This window comes from Octopus bimaculoides, chromosome 20 (assembly GCF_046866305.1).
Source record: "Octopus bimaculoides isolate indiv1 chromosome 20, ASM4686630v1, whole genome shotgun sequence".
NCBI classification, from domain to species: domain Eukaryota; kingdom Metazoa; phylum Mollusca; class Cephalopoda; order Octopoda; family Octopodidae; genus Octopus; species Octopus bimaculoides.
Genome location: NC_142947.1, coordinates 28,567,089 through 28,591,680, shown reverse-complemented (window position 1 = coordinate 28,591,680; position 24,592 = coordinate 28,567,089). Strand labels below are relative to the sequence as shown.

Sequence of the window (24,592 nt, the reverse complement as noted above, 5' to 3'; positions counted from 1 at the left end):
TTGATAAGTAGTATTGTTATGTAGGGATTTGGCTCAATCAGGAGTTTTTGTTGATTTAGCTATGGCAATACTGCAACACTTACTCCAACAAACACATCATGTGCTTCATCTGGAATTCATTCAACAACTCAGTTACACAAAGTTAGATTACTACTACTGTTGTTTAACGTACAGGGATGTCCCTCTTGTGCCAGCATAATTAGCAAGTATTAAAAGATATCCTGTTTTATTTCAATGTTAAGTGAGTATTGAAAGATGCCCCACCTTGTTTTAATGTTGTAGTTATGACTGAAAGATGTCCCATCATCACCAACGACTTCAGCATACACATGTAAACCAATGAAAGAAATTCTGTGCTTAACAAACTAGAGATAGCAGCAAAATATCCCTCAAATCATATCTTGCTATCTTAAAAAAAAAAAACATTGACTAATATAGTCCTAAATGTATTATGTTTAAAAATCTAGATATTGTGGTCATGATGGGAATGCTGTTAACCTAAGGCCTAATTATACAGAGCTCACCTATTTAACCAACATCTTCACCATCATTACCAACATGTTCACCACCACCATTATCATTAGCACAATACTCCTGTTATTTATTGCTGTATTAATGTTGTCATACTTGTTATTTTTGTTTCCTTGCAGGAGATCTGCAGCGTCACAAGTTGAAACACTCTGGAGCACGACCATTTCTGTGTAACCTCTGCCCAAAGACATTCACTAGACTTCAGTATCTGAAGGAACACCTTAACCAACATACAGGGACCAAGCCTTATTCATGCAAAATGTGTAACCTCTCCTTCTATGATATGTCCACATACTACCGCCATGTGCGACGACACAAACTTGTGCAGGATGCTGGGAGTTCCTTAGAATTGCAAGGTGTGGCATTGCCAACAACTGGAGATGATGATAATGATAATGCAGACAAGCTAGCAGCGGCAGCAGCTGCGTCGGTGTTAGAGGAAGAAGCAGTAACAAATGAGACAGTCACAGTGGAAGACAACACAGCACCTGTCATGACATACATTGTGACATCAGCAAATGTCACAGATGAAGAGTGTAAGGCACTGGAGCAGCAGGCAGTGGTGGCAGCAGCTGCTGCTGCTGAGTCTGAGGTGGCTCACTCCACTTCAGCAACTACCACCCATCACCTTACAACCATCCCAAGTGAGGACTGTGGGCAGCACACTGCAACAGAGGTATACCAGATCACTGTTGATCCAAGCCTAATCACAAGGGATGAACAAACTGGCCAACAAGTGGTTACCACTGTGGACTTCTCAGCTATCAATCTCTTAGCTAATGCAACTACAGAACAATACCTAAGTACTTAACTTCACCTTAGTACTCACTTCAATTAGTTTTTAATTGGTAGCTTGTGAGTGAGGAAGTCAGGTTTAAGGATCATGTTGGGAAGAAAAGAATGACTAAAGAATACAGTTTATTGAATATTAAAAGAAAAGATTTTATTTCTCTGTTATTAAAACAGGGTTATCTTCTGTCTGTTTCCTTTTGTGTGTGTGTTTGTCATAAGTTCTTAATGAATCATTTACTTGATATCTTACACTGCGTATACTTTCAAATATGCATTTATATATATATATATATATATATATATATATATATATGTTAATATTATAGTGCATGTCCCACCCATGCCAGCATGGAAGGCAGACGTTAAATGATAATGATGATGCATGAACATTTGTATCTACTTGTATATATAATCTATATAGTGTATGTGTGTAGTTGTGTTTGAGCATTTGTGTCTACTGATATATACATTATATATATATATAAAATCACAATATATGGATTCAAGTAATGTGCTAGTACTCATAAAAAAGTTTTTTAATGTGTCATTATACAAACCATATATAATATATATAGTAATATACAAGAGAGTAGAATAAGGAGTGTATATAGTCATAAATGACAGAAATATTTAGATGAATCTTTATTTAACGATAAAAAATCCAAATATCACGACATTTAGATATTTGGATTTTTATCATTAAATAAAGATTCATCTAAATATTTCTCTGTCATTTATGACTATATATATATATATATATATATATATATATATATATATATTGCATAAGTTTTGTGTACATGCATGTGCGTGCAATTGCATGTGTGTGTGTGTGTTTTCGTATATATATTTTCTTTTGATAAAAAAGAAATGATCTTTTTTCCAAGATTTTGCTCCTATCTTGCCTTGTATTTTTTCATCATATTCAATTTACTTAGTTATGACGTAATCAAATTTATATCCCAAAGACCTGTCTTCTTTCTTAAGATCAGAAAATCAGGTTGAAATCTGTTTCTTTACAAAGGTTATATAATGCTTACAATGGGACACTCTCCCATATCAGAGATTGTGTTGCTGTTACACACATACATCCTAGAGTACATTGAAAAGAAGGACAGTTTTTTTTTTCTTTTTAATAGTTGCTATGTCACTATGAATGTTCCTATTAAACTGTTGCACATTTGGAAAAAAAAAGGACATGAGAAGTAAAGGTATTCCAGAAATTTCACATTTTGACGAAAAAGGATTGGGTCAGAGGAATGTAAAGGCTCCAGCTATTGCAGTCAGTGTCTATGACACAGCAAAGGCTTGCTGTGTCATAACATGCACAAGACATTGTGTCCAATCAATGAGACAATATCGTCAGTGAACATTTAGTGCTACCATTAGTTTCTGTTTGTGCACCAATATATTCATCCATTTTAAGGCATTCATCACTGCATGCTAGGGTCTGCAGTAGGCAAGGTATATCTGAAGAAACAAATCTGCAGTTCATACTTAGGGGTCACTACCTGCTCAATCAGAATTGACACATTGAATAATATAGTCTGGGGTAAATTGTGAGTAAAAAAATATAATAGGGATGGAGACAGAATAAACTTGATCATAGGGATAACGTAAGTCTAGACCATAGCGTACCACCAAGTACACCACTAAATTGAGCACATTTTATTGGTGATCATCCCACATGTTAAGTGCCTTAACTCTTTAGCATTTAATCTGGCCCATTGAAATCTCAAAGCTACAAGATAATGCAGGATTATTTCAAAACAATGTGAATAAGTAAGCAATTCATTTGACAAAGAAATCTGAATGCTGAAAGGTTAAAACAGTTAACACTAGTAAGCCACCTAATTTTGACAAAGTAATGTTCTATCAGTGAAGAGCCACAGCCCACAGCTTCTTACTTGTAATCCTCATGTTCCTTCATCCTTTAGGTACCAGCCCAACTGAGACCATCTTTATTCTATGATACAAACTTCCTGTTTTGAAATGATCTAAATTAAAACCTCTTGTTAAAGTTTCATGTCATTCTCCAAGCACCAGTTTAATAATAACAAAGTCATTTTACTAAATTCTTCATTATTTTCAAAAACAGACAGTGTAGTTTAACAGAAATCTGGTAACAAAATAGTTTTTGAAAAAATATCAACAGTGAACTGGTATGTAAAAACTCTGTAGAACTATTGTCCCCATTCCTCACATGTCTCCAAATATTTGGCATTCTCTGATTCACAAGGTAGTTCAACTTGTCAGTGGTATTGTTGATAAAACTGTTGGAATTGAATGAAGTTCACAAGTTCAATCCCAGGTTGAGCACATGAGTGTTGTTGTTTGATCACTTAACATACAGATCTGTGATCAAAGGTATTTTAGTCATGACCATTGTTTATCAGACACTAAATTGTCCAATATGTACTTCTTGTCTATCTCAGTTTTAGAATTGATATTCCATGCTCATGCATGTTGTTAAAGGTGACTAAAGGTTGGCAACAGGAAGAGTATCCAGTCATAATACACTGCCTCAGAAAAACTGTCCAAATCATGGCAGCATGGAAAAGTGCTTGCAAAATACTGATGATGATGATGTAATTTGGAGATTTGGTTGCTATTTCTTGTGCATTGAGCAACTGCAGAATCTCTATCAGCATCTATCTGATGATGTTGCTGAAGACTGAGCAACAAAACAAATGTAATTAATTTTTCAGACTACTAGTATTATCTAATATTGATGGAACATTTAAATATTTGCATCAACATATGGTGCAAAGTCCCCTCTCAACCCAAAATAACGTGGTGGTGGAACAATGTTGTTGACAGGGCTATTAGACAAAAGAAACAGGCTTGGAAGGACTGGAAAAACGGTGGTAGCAGGGAATTGTATCAGACTGCTAGAAGGGAAGCTAAGCGACAGGTTTATTTAGCCAGAGGGGAAGCAGATAAGAAAAAATTTGCCAATGTTCTGCGCCGTGAGGACCAAAGACTTGAGGTATTTTGTGTTGCAAGACAGTGTGTGAGAGAGAATCAGGAAGTTGTGGGAGAGAAATGTGTTCGCATGGATGATGATACACTTGCACTAAACGAGGCTGCAAAGAAAGAGGTTTGGAGACGCCACTACGAAAGGTTGCTCAATAAAGAGAATGAATGGGAGAAAGAGAGTCTGCCGAATGTCAACCCAACAGAGGGACCAGAGATTCGAGTTGACAGTACCATGGTAGATAAGGCTATAAAGAGTATGAAGACAGGGAAAGCCCCCCGGCCCATCAGGAATCTCTGCAGAGATGCTCAAAATATCTGGCAGTGTAGGCTATAGCCTAGTCACCCGTATTGTTAACCAGGTGATACATGAAGGAGTCATACCCAATGACTGGTGTAGCAGTACCATAGCCAACTGCTACAAAGGTAAAGGTGACGCTTTAGATACAAATAATTACAGAGGTATCAAGTTGTTAGATCAGGTAATGAAAGTCACGGGGAGGGTCACAGCCCAACTAATTAGGGAGAGAGTCAGTTTAGATGAGATGCAGTTTGGTTTTGTGCCAGGGAAAAGCACCACTGATGCTATATTTCTGGTAAGACAGCTGCAGGAGAAATACCCAGCCAAAGATAAACCTCTACCTGGCTTTCGTTGACATGGAGAAAGCCTTTGACAGAGTGCCCTGATCCCTTATCTGGTGGTCAATGAGGAAACTAGGGATAGATGAATGGTTAGTGAGAGCTGTGCAAGCCAAGTACAGGGACACTGTCAGTAAGGTGAGGGTTAGCAACGAGTACAGTGAAGAATTCCGGGTAGAGGTAGGAGTCCACCAAGGTTCAGTCCTCAGCTCCCTCCTATTTATCATAGTCCTCCAGGCGATAACAGAGGAATTCAAGACAAGATGCCCCTCGGAGCTCCTCTATGCTGATGACCTTGCACTAATTGCTGAGTCACTATCAGAACTAGAGGAGAAGTTTCAGGTGTTGAAGCAAGGACTAGAATTGAAGGGCCTTGGAGTCAACCTAGCTAAAACCAAAGTCCTAATAAGTAGGAAGGTAGACAAAACACAAACCCCTTCAGGTAGACAGCCCTGCTCAATCTGTAGAAAAGGCGAAGGTAGAAACTCTATAAGATGTGCCCACTGCAAGCTATGGACACATAAGAGATGCAGCAATATCAAAGGAAGGTTAACTAAGAAGTCAGCTTTTGTATGGGGTTGATGTTCAGGAGCAATAAACACTGAAAATGTGCAGAAAACAACTCTGGCCACTTTCCAGGGAGAAAAACTAGACTTAGTTGATAGCTTCTGCTATCTGGGTGACCAAGTTAGTAGTGGGGGAGGGTGCGCTGAAAGTGTAGCTGCTAGAATAAGAATAGCCTGGGGAAAGTTCAGAGAGTTCTTACCTCTGCTGGTGACAAGGGGCCTCTCACTCAGAGTAAAAGGCAGACTGTATCACGCATGTGTACAAACAGCCACGCTACATGGCAGTGAAACAAGGGCTGTGACTGCTGAGGACATACATAAGCTCACAAGAAACGAAGCCAGCATGCTCTGATGGACGTGTAATGTCAGTGTGCATACTAGACAGAGTGTAAGTACCTTGAGAGAAAAGTTGAACATAGGAAGCATCAGTTGTGGTGTGCAAGAGAGACAATTGCGCTGGTATGGTCATGTGGCGAGAATGGATGAGGATAGCTGTGTGAAAAAGTGCCACACCCTAGCAGTTGAGGGAACCTGTGGAAGAGGAAGACCTGGGATGAGGTGGTGAGGCACAACCATTGAACATTGGGCCTCACCGAGGCAATGACTTCTGACTGAGACCTTTGGAGATATGCTGTGCGTGAGAAGACCCGGCAAGCCAAGTGAGACCTAAATCCAAGGCCTCTGCCAGGGGTGTAGCCAGCCCACTTATGCGTACCTTCCTTCATTGGACACTAAACTCCGCTTGCGAAGACCTATTGAGGCAAGTGAAATTGAAATCGAACTAAATTCGACGACTGGCACCTATGCCAACGTCGTCTCCTTCATTGGACACAAAACTCGGCTTGAGAAGACCTGTAGGGGCAAGCAAAAGCGAAATTGTGATGGCACCTGTGTCTAGCGTTGCCTTCCTGGCACGTGTAAAGACATTCAAGCGAGATCATTGTCAGTGTCACTGGACTGGCTCCTGTGCAGGTGGCACATAAAACACACCATTTTGAATGTGGCCGTTGCCAGTACTACCTGAGTGGCCTTCATGCCGGTGGCACATAAAAGCACCCACTACACTCGGAGTGGTTGGCATTAGGAAGGGCATCCAGCTGTAGAAACTCTGCCAAATCAGATTGGAGCCTGGTGTAACCATCTAGTTCACCAGTCCTCAGTCAAATCGTTCAACCCATGCTAGCATGGAAGGCGGACGTTAAACGATGATGATGATGATGATTGTTTTAGTTATCTGATCTTTCTGATCATCATCAGCTATCTTATTTGTTCTTGGTCCTGTGCATCAAAAATATTCTAGCTATGACCATTCCTTCTTTTTTTTCCCCCTAGCAAAGTACATCTCAGACTACACTAACGTGTCTTTCACTTTTTCAAATGATAAAGAGATTTGAGTGTTATTTCTAGCTTATCAAACAACCCTTTAGTGGCTCCCTCACTGTTTCCTTTTTATTTCTGGAATTCTATATTGTTATTACCCTTTTACCCTCACAACAGCTGATGATTTATTCCTATTTTGTGTTGTCACTCTGTCTTTCAATGGTTCTAGTTGCATATTAGCTTTCCTGTGAGAAGCTGCAAGTCCTTACTCAACCTTTCTCTATTGCTGGGGAAAGGATGCTGTTAGTAGCTCCCCAGAACGCAATGATTTTAAGAGGGAGAAAAGAATATGCTCCAGTACATAGCTAATAATTTACCTACCTCAGAGAGATAGAATGGTTATGTTAACATCAGTGGAATTTGAATGCTGAGAGCCTGGACATATAGCATTAGACTGTCTATCCAATACTACCACTTCACTGCCTTATTGCCATATGTACAGTTTGAATAATTATAATCTTGTTAAAAACAGTTTATCTCAGACATTTAAATATTCAGTCAAAATAATCTTGCAACAACAAAAAAGTAAATCAGAAAATATGAAAAAATCTATTCATCAGTATGCGTGGGTCTGAAGTCGTTCTATCATTAAACTGAAACAGATTTCTTGTAGCAGGAGACCCAACCAATAGTTTCTTACCCTTATTCTACATGTTTCATCCCTGGAAATGTGGAGAAAACTTATCAGCTTGTGCATGAGGATTGTTGGAGGACAATCAATGACATTTTGAAGAGTTTGAGGGAGAAAATTTGATGAAAGCAACCAGAATTGGATTCTTCACAACAACAATGCAACCTGTCTGTCACCAAGCTCTCCTGCTCATGAGTTCCTCGCCAAAAACAGCATGGTATCGCTTCTGCACCCACCCTATTTGACAGATTTAGCATCTGCAGACTTCCATCTCTTCCTCAAGATGAAAATACAGCTCAAAGGTTGTCGTTTTAACACCATTGGTGAGATCAAGAGCAAATCGCAGAAGGTCCTCGACTCACAGAAAATGACTTCTAAGCTAGATTCCAGAAGTGGCAGGAATGCTGGAACTGGTGTACTACCATGCAAGGCAACTATTTTGAAAGAGATGATAGCAAAACTGAGGTAAATAAGTTATTTTTTTATTAAACATAACTAGCCTGGGAACCTTTGTAGTACTTTGCTTAGATTTACTTTTATTAATTCAGTCTGTGACCAAGATGAGGCACCACCTTATTGCATTCTGGCACTCGTTTTACCAAATCTGTATTTATCAAATGGCTAAGTTACCCCAGGTAAACATAGACGTGTGTTGTGGCTTTCATCACACTTTATGGTTGGTATTTCAATAACAATGCTTCATGTAAACTATAAGGAAAGAGTATTGTGGAAATACAGATGACAGCATTCAGAACTGCCTTAAAAAAATAGTTCCAGCTAATGAGGGAGCCTCTATATGGTGACCTGGCCTGCTAGAAATAGTAATCAAGCCTTCATAAAATCACACTACTGTCTTAGAATCTATTTATTTCTTTATTACCCACAGAGGGTTAAACATAGAGGGGACAAACAAGGACAGACAAAGGGATTAAGTCAATTACTTTAACTCCAGTGTGTAACTGGTACTTATTTAATTGATCCCAAAAGGATGAAAGACAAAGTTGACCTCAGCAGACAAAATACCGCTAAGCATTTCGCCCGGCGTGCTAACAATTCTGCCAGCTCGCTGCCCTACTGTCTTAGAATATATTGAACAAGGTATTACCGGACGGTAGAACTTGGCACTGTCCTCAAGCTTGCCAACATGAAAAACGGGTATTAAATGATGATTACTTCTTCCCTCCAGCTAGAATGTCTTTGATCAAATATTCATGCTGTTCTGTCAGGACTAAATAGCAACATATCAAAACATCAATCGTTTTCTGAATTAAAGATCTATAGGGTTAGTGCTTTACCTAGTAAGATAATTGGAGGAAGGTATTTCCAAGGACATCTGCTATATGAAGAACAAGTAGTAAAGTGGGCACTAACATATTTAACATAATGAGCTAAGAAATTTTAATTATAATTAAATCCCTAGCAAACAGTCATTATTTAAATAACTAATTCCATGTCTATTTTAAAAAATAGACCTATATTTTCCCTAGTTTTTCTAAGGTCTTGGAGTAACAGTGGTTGTGATGTATGAAACTATCCACAGTTGTCATTGAAATACCAAAGTTCTAACCATTGTATTTAATTTTAAACTTATTTATATTGTCTCACATACTTTTCTTGACCTGATTGAGTCATTAACATTATGAGTTGTTTGTTCATACTTCAATATAATTCTAATGAATTATAATTTCTTGACTCACTAAATATGGCACTAATGGTAATTATCTATGACTACTAAAAATGTAAAGTAGATCAGAGGATGATCTCTCATGGACAGGATGAAGGTTCATTACTTGTGGACCTGAGCTGGACTTGAATTCAGAATTTAAAGGAGGCATAACCAAATATATATTAGAAATCAGTTTGTCCAATGTTCTGCTGATTCTGACACCCATCATCTTAGTCATCTGTCCTGTGCTTACAGAACTTTGTCATATTAATCTCTCACCCATACACATACATGGTGTTTGCTTCAGAATCTCAGAGATGAAATACAAGCCATAAGGAAGGGCATCCAGCTATAGAAACCATGCCAAATTAGATTGGAGTCTGGTGCAGCCCCTCAGCTTACCAGCCCAAGTCAAACTGTTCAGTCCAAACTGTTCTAAGGTTGCTCCTGTTCCGCACTGTGAATTCCCGGGTCTGGCATTTCCATAGATGTTTCTTCGTGGAAGTGTCTGCCTGCATGTGTTCCTTAATGCATATATGCAGTTTTCTTGTTGTGCTTCCTATGCAGGATGCACCACATTTGCCACAGATGATCTCATATACAACATAGGTCCTCTGGCACAATTCCAGGTCGCTTGGTAATGTGCACTCCTTGGAATAGTCAGAGGTGTTGTTCTTGGACAGAGCTTTTCTCAGGGAAGGGCTAGCCATTCAGGGTTTGGTCTCTGAGGAAATGCTTGGTGTTGACGGCCTTGTCGGTCACATTGCTGCAGTTGTTGTTTATACGTGATGTGGTCTATGAGGATATCAATGGCTGGGAGAGTGGGTACAGAGGTGTAGAGGGAAACTACATCTAAACTTTTTGTTAGTTTTAAGTATAGAGGGGTCGATATCTTTGAGTCTTGTGAAGATTTCGTGAGAACCGCTGACATGTCCGGGGAATATATATAGTAAGGACTAGGAGCTTAGAGAGGAGCCAAGAAATCTTATAGAAAGGACTGTTAATTCCTGATACTATGGGTCTGATTTTAAGCTTAGGTCCATGGACAACGGCTGTTAAATGATGATGATGATCATTTCACTTGTCTTTCTCTTGGAGAGAAAGCATAAATAGTGAATGGGTGTACTAATGGCAGAAGTCTTCTGACTTATAAAACATATTGGAAAAATTCCCATTAGTGTTGAGATTAAAAAAAACTATGAATAGAAGACTTTTAGAAAGGCCTTTTAAAAAACTTTCATCCAAGGAGAGGTTTGAAACATCCTGGCTCCTCAAAAATCAAGGCAAGCAATTTCCATTTTTCTCCAACTGACATGACTGCTGAGAGTGAGGAGATTGAATGTGCATGACCTGGAGTCAGCTTAGAAGCCAGGTCACTTGCTCAATGATTTCGGGCTGCTTAATTTAGATGTGGCAGTCATTGGTGAGACAAGTATTACTAGAAAGCATGCACAAGCTCCATGATCGATGACACATCTCATGGTCTGTTGGCATCAGGTGGAAAGGTAACTGTGCTATTCTGAGAATCTTTAGATCTCCAAGTACGGGCAGTCTTTTTGGACCACACAGTAGATTGGTGGTCCTGCATGTGAGTGGTGGAAAGTGTGGTGTCATTAGACTGGTAACAATTTATGTTCCAACAGGGGCTGGAAGGCCAGATTTCTTTAGGTGTTTAGGAACATTCCGGGAATGTATTGCTCTTTGGTACTTGTTGGGGATTGAAATTATATTTAATGCACAGAAAGATTGTGTGTGTGTGTGTGTGGGGGGGGGGGGGTAATTAATAGAATAGTAGAATAGTAGAATGTGGTCCAAAAGCCTCAAAACTTACTCAGAATTTTCCAGCTGTCTAATGGCTTTTGATTGAATTTTCCTGATGTACCAGCCAGTGTGGACATGGAACAACCACAGCGGGTCATCCAGATTGTATCTAGATAGTGTATTTAAGTCAATGGATAAGGATAGTGTAATCTGCTCAGTGGATTAGGAAGTTGAATGTATCCTTTGTTCAAATTGTAAACACAGAAAAATTCCACTAAGTATTTTGACCAGCATGCTAATGATTCTGCCAACTTGCTTTAATAATAATAATACTAATGATTTCTTTAATTGCTACCAGGGTGACAGACAAGTGAGACAATATAGATATAAAGTCTAGTGATTTACATAAAATTAAAAAAAGGAAGTATGTATCGTGTATTTAAAAAAAAGATAGGTAATAGTGATATGGTCCTTTATCAGGAGGACCGCATGGGACAATTGAGGAACTTAGAAAGTTTTCTGTGGACACCAGGGCTAAGTGCCATCTCCAGTTCCATTTCTCCAATTTAATTAAAGTGGAGCCATTCACTATGGCAATTTTTGCAACTTTCACCTACTTTTCAATAAATTCGGTTGAGGACAATGACTCCTTCTCAACTTTTACTTTCCTTTTGAAGTAGAACTTGAAAAAGTCAATGAGGGATCTGTCAAAGAGGAAATTGTCTGTTCTCATGTCTTCCAGAGTTGTTCACTAAACAACGTTTTTGGCAATTGCCTCCAGAGACAAAGAAAAACTGCCTTACCTACCTAACTGAGTCAGCCAACAGACAGATCCTCCACACATGACTGTAGAAGGCTGTGAGTGCCTGATAACACATTTCATTCCAGGTGCTGCAACTTCAGTGTGTGTCTACACATGGAGCTACAGCATACCTAATCCACCAGACAGGATTCTGACAGCAGACTGACCATTGAAATATTTTCTTTCCATAAAATACACAAATAATAGGCATTCTAATTTGATTGAGTGGTAGCTAGAGCTAGGCATGATGGTCAAGCAATAAATAATAATGGAGGCAGTGTAGGCATTCATCATTTCTGCCCAACCTTTCAAGGACAGCTTCCTCTCAGCCATTAATTGGGTAAAACTGGCCTCTGTTTATAATTTCAAAATAATTTCCACACGAAAAGGTGTGTGATTTAAGGGAGATTTAGCTATTGTTTCTTGCACATCCCATGACCACTCGGTACCTTCTTCATTTCTTTGTCACATATTCTTCTATTCTTTTACTTGTTTCAGTCATTTGACTGCGACCATGCTAGAGCACTGCCTTGAAGGGTTGCAGGACTAATTTCTTAAGCCTAATACTTATTCTATCAGTCTCTTTTGCCAAACTGCTAAGTTATAGGGACCTAAACACACCAACACCAGTTGTCAAGTGGTGATGGGGACAAACAGACACAAAGACACACAGACACACACATATATATGTATATCACCATCATCGTTTAACGTCTGCTTTCCATGCAGGCATGGGTTGGATGGTTTGACTGAGGACTGGTGAGCTAGAGGCTGTACCAGGCTCCATCTGATCTGGCATAGTTTCTACAGATGGATGCCCTTCCTAACACCAACCACTCAGAGAGTGTAGTGGGTGCTTTTTACATGCCACCTGCACGAGGGCCAGTCAAGCAGTTCTGACAACAATCACGCTCAGGAGCTTTTACATAGATTGGAATTTAAATCCTAATCTCTATAGAAATTTATTCTTTGAAGAAAACATTGAATTTGAATTACTTTTAATTTTTATGATTATAGCTAACAACTCAGGCTGTAACTTTTGAGCCCAGGTCAGATGCATGTGAACAATGTCGAGAGAACTTCTGCTACAAAAGATATTTTTTGACACAGGGCACCTCTAAGATGACTGCCAGACACCGAACAAAAATAAATGAACTGCAACCAGGTTCAATAAAAGGAGCCTGAGTTATGGGCTGCAATTACCTGCTTGAAGTCAGTGTTGGCAGAAATTAAATCAGCTTGCAAATACATGCCTGTTCATTTTACTAAATTTATACGAGTGCTGGAGTTGTCACTGATATATATATATACATATATATATATATATATATATATATATATATATATATATATATATATATATATATATATATATATCAATGATGGGCTTCTTTCAGTGTCCATCTACCAAATCCACTCACAAGACTATGGTCGGCCTGAAGCTATAGTAGAAGACACTTGTTCAAGGTGCCATGCACTGGGACTGAACCTGAAACCATGTGGTTGAGAAGCAAGCTTCTTACCACATAGCCACACCTGTGCCTATACTGTTGTTTTTAAATATTTTTCTCCCCATAAACACATTTTATGGAATGATGATGTGGCGGTCCATTGCTGGGATTTAAGCAGCAGAAAAATATAAAATTTGTAATTTAAATTTTTAATCCTCCACCCCACACCAAATGTGCATGTGTGTGTGTGTATGTGTGCGAGAGAGAGAGAGAGAGACAGATTGATTGATTGAAGGTGTGTGTTGTCGTATTTTTTTTTGTATGTATGTTTAAGTGGCACTCACTTGCTCTGTTCCTCTCTCTCTCTCTCTCTCTCTCACACACACACACACATCTTTCATATACACATACATAAATACATATGCATACATCTTTTTTGTAGGTATGTGTGTGAGAGAGAGAGAGAGAGAGAGTGAGTGAAGGTGTGTGTTCTGATGTATGTATTTTTTTGCATGTATGACACACACATGCACACATACTTACAAAAATGATGTATGTATCTCTCACACATATATTTTTGCATGTATGTCTAAGTGGCACTCACTCTCTCTCTCTCTGTCTCTCCCTCACACACACACTTCTATTTCATATACATGTGCATACATCTTTCACTTTCTGCTCTCATTTCAAAGCAAATGTTGCCTTCCACAGATCATGAAAACAAAAGTAAATAAATAAACAATTTTTACGGAAATTAACAAACAACCAGCTGGGTTCAAATGACAAAACATTGCTCCCTCGGTGATCAATTCTGTTTAAAACCTTGTTTACCATGTTTTCTTTCATTTTATCACAGCTATCAAGTACAAATCCTGACGAAATACCATTGAGCATTATGCTAGGCATGCTAAATTTTTAATCCTCCAGCCTGCACTAAGTGTGTATGTGTAAGAAAAAAGCATTTATTAACAAAAGTATGCTATTAAAATGAATTATCTTTTCCATACCTTTTTTAAATCAGCGTCACCCTAATGAAATTCTTTAAACACACACACATACAATGTGAGCTATATATGTTTATAGAGAGTGAGAGAATGTGGCAAATGTATAGAGAGTATTTGTTTATGAGAAAAATATTTTACTTTTCTCTCTCTATTATTTACCACACACACACACACACTCTCTCTCTCTCTCTGTCTTTATCTCTATTATCTCTCATGCATTGCTTTCATTCTGTTTATAATAATATATTTTTCTGTTAGTAAATATTTTCTTAAACACACACACACACATTTGGTGCAGGATGAGAGATTAAACATTTAAATTACAAATTCTTTTTTGTTACTTAAATCCCAACAATGGACCATTCCATAAAATGTGTTTATGGGGAAAAAAATATTCAAAAACATCAATATAGGCACAGTTGTGGCTGTATGGTAAGAAGCTTGCTTCCTAACCACATGGTTCTAAGTTCAGTGCATGACACCTTGAGCAAATGTCTTTTACTATAGCCTCGGGCCAACCATAGCCTTGTAAGTGGATTTGGTAGACAGAAACTAAAAGAAGCCTGTAACACACACACACACACACACACACACACACACACATATATATACATATATATATATATACACCTGTATATATATGTATACATCCATCATATATATATGAATATAAATAAATGGAGTTAAACGCAGGTGTTATTCAAATTCTTTTATTTCCGACACATGTTTCAAAGACAACATTGGTATTATTCCAAAGGAATAAAATGGTGTAAAACAATGTAATCTTCTCTTCAGGGAGATAAAGAAATAAAACAAACTCATCAATTAGACATTTTAACTGAATATGATTGATATGTATAATGATGAACAGAACACTTATTAAGTTTTTTTTAAAAAACGTTAGAGGTTATAACGTCAAAGGTACCCTATAGAAAGAGGAGGAGTAAAGGAAAGAAAAAAGCAGAGACCAAATAAATGAGAAATATAGAATGATATGTGAATTAAATAAAAGCCTAAAGTCTTGGAAAAAGATATATCTAGTGGAAGTGAAATATAAGAAGAAAATCAATGTTCAAATTATATATAATGGTAGATATCACTTATATGAACTAAAGGTATGTTTCTGCCAATGTTTACATCGATAAGCACACTCTATAACCATGTTTACAAGGGGATTCTTAGAAAAAAGAATAAAAAATAGTTCACAATTACAGAGTTGACAAAATTATTTGTCTTTATCATATGGGAATGAAATGGAGAGAATCAACCAATCTAAATCAAATTGTTTATTATGGTCTTTTAGATAATAAATTAATTTACTAAGCCCTGTACTGTTACATTTATTATTATCCCTAAATGTAGAGTAATGATTAGAAATTCTTTTAGATAATTCTGAAGAACTACCTATATAAAAAACTAGCAGCTAAGCCCGGTTTCACCCGGCCAGAGAACGACGCGAAGAGAGAAACGAAGACATAAAAAAGAGGAAGAAGTGGATACGAAGTAGTGTTTGGGCGACGGATCTTGGTAGAAAAAAAAGAATGTCATGGTGAGTTAGTAAGGAGTGCAAAACAAGACTGGACTTACGTGGGCTGGCAGGACGATGAAAAAATTGCAGAGTTGAAATTGGAGCAGTTGAAGTAGCCGTTGTTATCATTGGAGTGCCTCTTGGTAGACAACATTCTTCGTCCTTCCCTCAGGTGCACAAATAGAAAGACCATGGGGACAGCCAACGTACAATTGTGCATGTGAAAATACTTGCTCTGTCAGTTTCAAACCAACCGCTTGCACTGATTGTCCCTGCGCCTTGTTGATTGTCATGGGAAAGCAGAGTTTGATGGGAAATTGCATCTGTTTAAACTTATAGGTTGTATCGGAGTGGGTAAGGGACATGGGAGTTATAAGTATGTCTTAGCCAGCGGCCGGTTCATTCAAGATTGTTGCCTACAGAACTCAGGAGCACAATTTTTTGATAATCATCCGCGCACCATTGCACATTATTGGAGCTTCTAAATTCCTTAGCAGCATGATTGGCACGCCAACTTTCAGATGCAGTTCGTGAGCTGGTAGTTCTGCGGGTCCCCACTTTTGTCAGATTTGTCATGGGCCAGCCGGTCTATCTCAGATACAAGGGAAGCTGGATTAAATTTTTCATCAACACAGGGCAGCCGAAATAAATTTTTTCAATGTCCAAGGGAAACCAAATCGCGAAAAAGGTTGAGAAATGCTGATCTATAACGATGGTTTTTATTTAGGCACATCGTAAAAGTAATTATAATGAATTGCTTAATATAAAGAAAAGTATGTTTTTTTTTCAAGCAAATACAGTTAGAAAAAATATTTACCATTTCAAGTCATCACTAAAAACAAAGCTCATCAATTTTTGAATGAAAAAATAATTTTATTCTTTTATTCTAAGTTGTAAATTTTGCCCAAGAAATAAAGCAAATAATCACCAAATGCATTGTTAAAAATCTGCAACTCAATAGCAAATATCTCCAAATTGATTAGAAATGCATAAATTTAATAATAACAATGTTTTTGAGATTCCGATTCAAATGACATGAGTGTTTTTGTTTCACTTTTGACATGTAATACTTAAATAGTGGAGGAGATATGATGTTGCTGTGGGCTGGAAGTATGCAAGAAGTAAAATTTTTTTTTACTAAAACACAACCGGGACCCTAAGTAAGGCATGTGTAAAATTTGAATGAAATTGGTTGTGTAGTTCTCGAGTTTTAGGGAAGCACACACACACACACAGACAGACAGGCAGACACAAATTCTCATTTTTATATATATATAGATATAGAATACATCGGTACCTGAAGTAATTTTACACTGGTATATAGAGTTATATATGGTATATAATGTTAATTGTAAACAAGGGAAAAATATACACATCTATATATATATATATATATTATAATGGAATAATTACTATGAAACATTGTGTAGAATATATTGTATAAAGGATTGTGGGTAAGGCCAAAACAATGCAAGGTAAATCACAAGAAAACAAATATATGAATTAATGCAGACTTACCTTGTATTCAGATTTCAGGGTTATGATCCCATTTTCAAGAAAATAAACAAATGTTGCCAATGAGGGTGTGTGGAGTTGACACGCACGGAAAGGTGTTGCTATAGCAACCAGCAAGCTTCCTGTAACTCTCTTCTGTTGTTGATCTTAGGTTTCTTTTGGCGTATGAGGATGGCCTCAGAGATTCTTAGGTTGCTCTTATTCCGCACTGTGAATTCCCGGGTCTGTCATTTCCATAGGTGTTTCTTCGTGGAAGTGTCTGCCTGCATGTGTTCCTTAATGCATATATGCAGTTTTCTTGTTGTGCTTCCTATGCAGGATGCACTACATTTGCCACAGATGATCTCATATACAACATAGGTCCTCTGGTACAATTCCAGGTCGCTTGGTAATGTGCACTCCTTGGAATAGTCAGAGGTGTTGTTCTTGGACAGAGCTTTTCTCAGGGAAGGGCTAGCCATTCAGGGTTTGGTCTCTGAGGAACTGCTTGGTGTTGACAGCCTTGTCGGTTACATTGCTGCAGTTGTTGTTTATACGTGATGTGGTCTATGAGGATATCAATGGCTGGGAGAGTGGGTACAGAGGTGTAGAGGGAAACTACATCTAAACTTTTTGTTAGTTTTAAGTATAGAGGGGTCGATATCTTTGAGTCTTGTGAAGATTTCGTGAGAACCGCTGACATGTCCGGGGAATATATATAGTAAGGACTAGGAGCTTAGAGAGGAGCCAAGAAATCTTATAGAAAGGACTGTTAATTCCTGATACTATGGGTCTGATTTTAAGCTTAGGTCCAGGTTTGTGGGTTTTTATTAAATGGTAGAATTTTTTCCCTTTGTCTGAAGGTAAGTAGATGAGGTTTTTGTTTCTTAAGTTTTGCAAGGTCAGGAATTGGGATTTAGTAAGGTTGCATGATGGGGAAGGGCGTTTATCTAATATGTTAAGTATGGATTGTTTGAGTCGAGCTAGTTTGGGGTTGTGAGGGGGAGGGTGGAGTGGGTGATCGAGGTGGTAGACAGGGAATCTAAGTGTAGCAGAGGAGGAGGTAGAAGAAGAAGAAAGAGATGACGATGAGGATGAAGGCAGTGAAGATGTAGGGGAGGGGGAGGAGGAGATAGGAGGTAGATGACGATGACGTTGATGAAGACAGTATGGATGGTAATGGAGAAGATGATGTAGATGATGGTGAGAGTAATATCGGCGATGATGTCGGCAGTAAAGATATTGGCAGCAATGACAATGAAGACAAAGATGATGTGGTGGTGGTGGTGGTGGGGGTGTTAAGGGCCGTAATCCATTTTAGTCGGTAAGCTGTGTGACAGAAGTTGATCTCTATCTCCAGTTTCAATTTGTCATTGAGTTGTTGTGTTAGAATGAATTTGGGTTCATAGCTTAGCAGTTGTTTCTCTGCCTATGTGAGAACACAGCTCTTACACCACATTGAGGTCATATTTGAAGCCTTGGGAACAGGTTCGAACTCTGATGTCATATATCTTGACTCCAGTAAAGTGTTCGACAGGGTTGACCATAATATCTTACTCTCAAAATTGGCAAATGTTGGAATCCGTGGAAAACTTCTTCACTGGTGAATAGAACACATGTTGTGTTCTATGGAGTCCACTCAAGCCCAGCAAAAGTCACCAGTGGTGTTCCTCAGGGGCCTGCTCCTCTTTATAATCTACATAAATGACCTTTCTAGCATTGTAAATCACTGCAAAGTGAAAATATTTGCTGATAACATTAAGCTCCAGCAAATCATCAATGAAGAAGAAGACCGAACTCAACTCCAGTCTGATCTATATGCTGTGAGTCAATGGGCAGACAAAAACAAAATGCAAACTAAACGAGGAAAAATTTGAGCTGATGTCTTTTGGAAGAAAGACTACTAAAACAGCCATACTCTCTTCCTTCAGGGGAACCGCTCACAGCATCTAATAATATCAGAGACCTAGGAGTAATTGCTGATAACAATCTCAGTTGGAGTGCTCACATCAGTAATAAGGTCGATATAGCTCGTAGGATGAGCTCCTGGATCTTAAGAACCTTCCGGTCCAGAGAACAAGGTGTCATCATTCCGCTTTTCTCCTACTTTGTACGGCCACACCTCGAATACTGCTGCCCCCTGTGGTCTCCCCATACAAAACAACACATCTTGAAAGTTGAATCACCCCAGAGGGTACTCACTAAACAAATCAAGGGCATAACTGATCTCGATTACTGGGACCACCTTAAAGCCTTGAAACTCTACTCTCTCCAGCGCCGCCACAAGCAGTACATCATTTGCACGAAGTGGAGAATATACCGCCAGCATTGACCAAACGACCTGAACATTAGCTTCAAGGTTCATCCAAGGCTGGGACCATGGGCTATACGTCTCCTGCCCAATTCAGGATCACAACATATAGGTACATTGCGGCATAATTTCTTTTCCCCAACAGGCCCTGCCCTGTTTAACATTGTTCCAAAACTGATCAAAGAGGAAAAGGGTCCCATCACCTTTAAACGGAGTCTGGACAAATTTCTTCAAGGAATACCAGATAAGCCACCCATACCTGGATACAACTCACTCAACAAGAACCCACTACTTGAATGGACCATAATACCACAAAACTTGACTTAAAAAGGATTTAGATAATCCTATCAGGTGGTTCTATTAAGTTAGACATGGCCTGGACCAATCTTTGGTCGAAACATATCTAAGTTTTATATATATATATATATATATATATATATATATATATACTTAAATACATATTTGTATATACATATATAAATATACATATATTGATAATAATAATATGACAGCAAAAGAATGAACCAGACCTCGATATTATGTAAAATAGAGGAATTCATCTTTAAATATATGTGACATTTAGTTGGTTATAATAAAACTCTTGAGTTTTATTGTGACAACCAACTAATTGTCACATATTATATATATATATATATATATATATATATATATATATATATATATATATAGATAGATAGATAGATAGATAGATAGATACTCGCTTCATATTTTATTTATTTACTGCTGTGAAAGAGAGAATGTAAAACTTAAGTTTGTGTACACTTTTATTTTGTCACTTACAGCCTTCCGTATTTCAATAACTCCTCCCTCTATCTCTAATTTTTGTCGTTGTCATGTGGCTCAATGTCAATTCATTCACAACTGCTTAAAAGTTGCACTGTATTGTTTGCTGACCAGGCATAAACTACGTCTTCGGCATAAATACAAATACAGGAAAGTCACCTTTGAAACAGAATGCAAAGTAAAGGCTCCGGTAAGTTTCAGTTTGCAATTGACCGTGGTGGTACCTTCACCGATGTCTTCGCCCGAACACCAAATGGCTCCGTATCCGTTCTCAAGCTTCTCTCGGTCGATCCTGCCAACTATAAGGATGCCCCGACCGAAGGAATTCGAAGAATTATCGAAAAGGTATGAGTATATACAATTCGTTTTATCGAAATCTCTTGTTTTGATACCTGCAGCTTGCGCCGGTGAGCATGTTTCTATCTTATAAGTTTAATTCGTCGATCTGGGTATGTTTTTCACTGTCTACTTGCTTAGATTGTGTCTGTCATTCTAGTTGTTTTTAGTTAACCTCTGATTAAATCTGGTCAATGAAAGCTATGTGCAAAGGGGTTCCTACCATGTTGCAGGAACCTCTTTTTTCAGACATAATGTAATTAGGACTATATTGTTCAATTGCCCTTTTTTAAAATACAGTCGGGTGTCATTTGAAAGAAATGTGGCTGCTATTTATACCAGGTCGAACTAATACGAAGAAGCCACCTTACTAGTTCACCTGTCATTCCCGTTAGCTCTCTCTCATATAAATAAATTAATAGGTGGTTTGTAACTTTAGGCAGCAGTTCCTAAACTTTATTATTCATGGGTACTCTTATATAATTTTCTAAAATTTGCAGTAAAACATTAAGTTAAACAGGTGATGTAGCTTACGCATACTTCCCTTTATTAATAATAAATTAAAAAAAAAAACACATTTCTACGGATGCTGACGTTTCAACAACGGAGATTCCAATTATACTAAAAATCCCCCAATTTTTTTTAGAAAATTTGATTTTGGATTTCATGTAGAAAAACACGGGGATTATGATTCTAAAAAAAGAAAAACATTTCTCAAATTTCAATTTTTTAAAATAAGATTTCACCCCACCTGCATAAATCCACACCAATATTGGTTTGGTATTTTGACACATGTCCAGCAATATCATGGGAGGGAGAAGTCGATTGCATCGACTACAGTGCTCAACTGGTACTTATTTTATCGACTCCTAAAGTATGAAAGGCAAAGTCCGCTAAGCATTTTGCCCAGCGTGCTAATGTTTCTGCTAGCTCGCCGCCTTCAGCCACGCCAGTTCTCCGATTGTTTTGGAACTTTTGCGCATGTGTAGATGTATCCAACAGCACATGAAATCTACCTGGATACTAGAAATAACAGCCAAATTTCTGAGGTGTTGAACATACATTCTTTTTTTCTTCATCTTGCATTCGATAACGGAGATTCGGATTTTGCGCAAAAGACCCCCACCTTCCCGGTACGGATCTTTTTTAAAACGGGGGCCACATTTTTCATTAACGAAACACTTTGAAACTTGGAACACTGGTAGAATGTGTCATATAAAACATCTTTTTTTCTTAGTCTTCTTTAAAAAAAAAGAAATCCATAAGTTATTCCATGTTAAAGTTGTATTTCTGTAATTTCAACCAATCACTGACGTCCATTCAGCCGATATACATTAAGTGCCGACTACATAAACAAACGATTCTGAAACAATTAACCCTAACCGTACGGTTAGGGTTAAAGCAAATTTAAAATGAAAGAAGCAAATAAAACGAAGGTATGGAGATTAAATACGCTTTACATCGCCTTAATCAGCCAAAGGAGTAAATGTAAACAACTGAATACTTGTCAGTGATTGGTTGAAATTATCGAAATAAGACAATTTTTTACATGAAATAAATTCGAATACAAAAGTATTTTTCTGTTCTATAACACAAAATAGATAAGTATACGAAGTTTGAAAGTCTTTCCGTACCAAAAACACTACGTAAAACATTAATGAAAAATGTGGCCCCCGTTTTAAAATAGATCCCCCGGTACTACTAAAGCAGTGCAGTCGCGCGTCCGCGCTAGCTAGTCATGAGTGGTCGATCCTAACCCTAACCCTATTCCTAACCCTAACCCTAAACACGTATTCATTTGCACACGCGGGATAGGGTTAGGGATAGGGTTAGGGACAGGGTTAGGGTTAGGATCGACCACTCAAGACTAGCAAGCGCGGACGGGTCCGCGCTGCTTTAGTAGTACCCACCTTCCCCCCAAAATGCCCCGCAAATTTCAATCCCGGCTTTCACCTTTACCTTTGTAGCAGTTGACTATGGTGCTGCTACACCAGTCATTGGGTATGACTCCTTTGTGTATCACCTGGTTAACTATACGGGTGACTAGGCTATAGTTGACACTGCCAGATATTTTGAGCATCTCTGCAGTGATTCCTGATGGGCCGGGGGCTTTCCCTATCTTCATACTCTTATAGGAAAGTGGGTTATACATCATTAGATGTATACCTGACTTTCCTATATAAGATTAAGAATTATACGGAACGCTGAACTCCAGGCTATCAACACAAACAGCATTTATTTTAAGGTGGTTAATATATACATATTTAGCTCTTGTTTGTTGAGACATCTTCTGTGTGTGTGAGCATGGTTGTTGGGACGTTGGTATGTAGATGTGAGTGAGCTGTCTAGCGTAAGTTCGAAAGATGGAGAGAGACAGCTAAACACGTCCTTGCTCAATCGCTGGCCAGCAAGAAAGAGACAGAATGAAGCAGGAAAGCTTGGTTGTTGAATTCCACGCATGCGTGAGACTACGCATCCGTACAGCATTACTACAGGGCTCCCTTGCCAGTGCGGAACGCACAATAATATAAAATAAAATTCTGTTGGAACGCCTGAAGCAGGATGGCCACTGAAAACCACCCACAAGATGTAGCGCAAACACACACAAAGAAAAATGAAAGAAATGAAATGTACACTCATGTGATACATGCATGCAATGTACAAATTGAAGGAATGAAAGAAAAACATGCAATATGGGTAGTAAATGCCACCTAGTAAAAAACAAATGAGACAATGAGAAAACAAATCGTGATGACTACTGTCCAGGAACTGGAATCACGGAATGTGAAAGTTTGAGTGTTTGTTTTTACTGAAAGGAAAGAAAATGTATGAGTGCACAAGTGTGTGTGTGAGAAAAAACACAGAACATAGTAAAAGTGTCTGTAACAGACTGAAAAGTCTTAAAACACTGAGATGGAGAAAACCAGTTCGTATAACAATTCCACAAGGAGATAGAATGTCCATACGCAGGAAGTTGTGGTCCGTGAGCAGAGCTGTAGTTGAGTGTCGGAAGCTAGTTGTGACCGGTTACCTGGTACGGAATATTCTATAAAAGTTACACAAGGAAATTTGGAATGTTAATACGCAGGAACTGTAATATAGCTGTGTTCTGTATGTGTGGTGGTAATGATGTTGACAGTGGTAATGATGTCCTGTTAAAACTTGGCGACGTCGGGGGGAATGCTTGTAGTTGGTAGTAGTAGTAGTTGTCGTCACGGTGGTAATCTTGGTTGAACGAAGCTGGTGGCGAAAAGGTCACTCGGTGATGATGGTGTTTGAAGAGGTGCGCTTTTACAGACGGTCGACAGACAAATCTCTGTACGACCATTAGCGAAAACCTCGAAGAAAATTTTTTAACCCAAGATGAAAGAACGACCGTGCGAACTCAAAAAGGAGAAATGGTGATGAATGGAATAACAGAGGACTCCTTTTATTTAAACGCGTCACACGGTCGAACACAAAATAATATATCAAAGATGATATACACAACCGTATAAAATGAATAACAACAGATATTTAGTGTGGCATAAAGATGTATGTGTATGTGAGAGTGTGAATGCGACATATAAGAACATAATAAAAGACAGGCCGTCTATATGTATGTGAGATATTACAGCAGATAGAAAGTCAGTACACGTGAGAGTTTTATACCAAGTTCTTGAGTACACAATTGGAAGTCTCGCAGGCTGTAATTCTTGTCTGTTTATTATCGTGGTGAAGCTAAGTCACCTAACAGAATCGAAGAGAGAGATTTGCCGCGGTGGTTTAGTTTGGTGTACATAGTAAGTCGTGTTGACTATGGTTGGAGATGTTGGTGGTCATAGTTGCTTGGTAGTTCAGTCTCCATGGCCGCATTTGTTCTTTAGTCGGGTTCACCAGTTATAAGAATGTTGGTTATCAGTTATATAGAAATAGTTGTT

General features: G+C 38.3%; 3 protein-coding genes across 8 annotated transcripts in view; 2 read left to right on the top strand and 1 right to left on the bottom strand.

Moving 5' to 3' along the window:
• Nucleotides 1-1,494, top strand: part of LOC106867274 (uncharacterized) — a 50,580-nt gene extending 49,086 nt beyond the window's left edge. For all 4 annotated transcript variants that reach the window (XM_089338284.1, XM_089338283.1, XM_089338282.1 and 1 more), the window contains one exon: nt 651-1,494. In XM_089338284.1, coding sequence (XP_089194410.1) covers nt 651-1,342 — 692 coding nt within the window. In that variant the 3' untranslated portion in view covers nt 1,343-1,494. The remainder of the gene's footprint in view (nt 1-650) is intronic.
• Nucleotides 1-17,924, bottom strand: part of LOC149131658 (uncharacterized) — an 88,170-nt gene extending 70,246 nt beyond the window's left edge. Inside the window, exons 1-2 of the mRNA XM_089338669.1 lie at nt 17,756-17,924; nt 17,246-17,388 (exon numbers count right to left, since the gene is read on the bottom strand). Of these exons, the coding sequence (XP_089194795.1) occupies nt 17,246-17,388; nt 17,756-17,924 (312 nt within the window). The remainder of the gene's footprint in view (nt 1-17,245; nt 17,389-17,755) is intronic.
• Nucleotides 17,925-20,380: 2,456 nt separating this feature from the next.
• Nucleotides 20,381-24,592, top strand: part of LOC106867745 (5-oxoprolinase) — a 267,840-nt gene continuing 263,628 nt past the window's right edge. For all 3 annotated transcript variants that reach the window (XR_008266373.2, XM_089338272.1, XM_052975150.2), the window contains exon 1: nt 20,381-20,681. Coding sequence is in view for 2 of the 3 variants with exons in the window: in XM_089338272.1 (XP_089194398.1) it covers nt 20,508-20,681 (174 nt within the window). In the remaining variant the exon portion in view is untranslated. The remainder of the gene's footprint in view (nt 20,682-24,592) is intronic.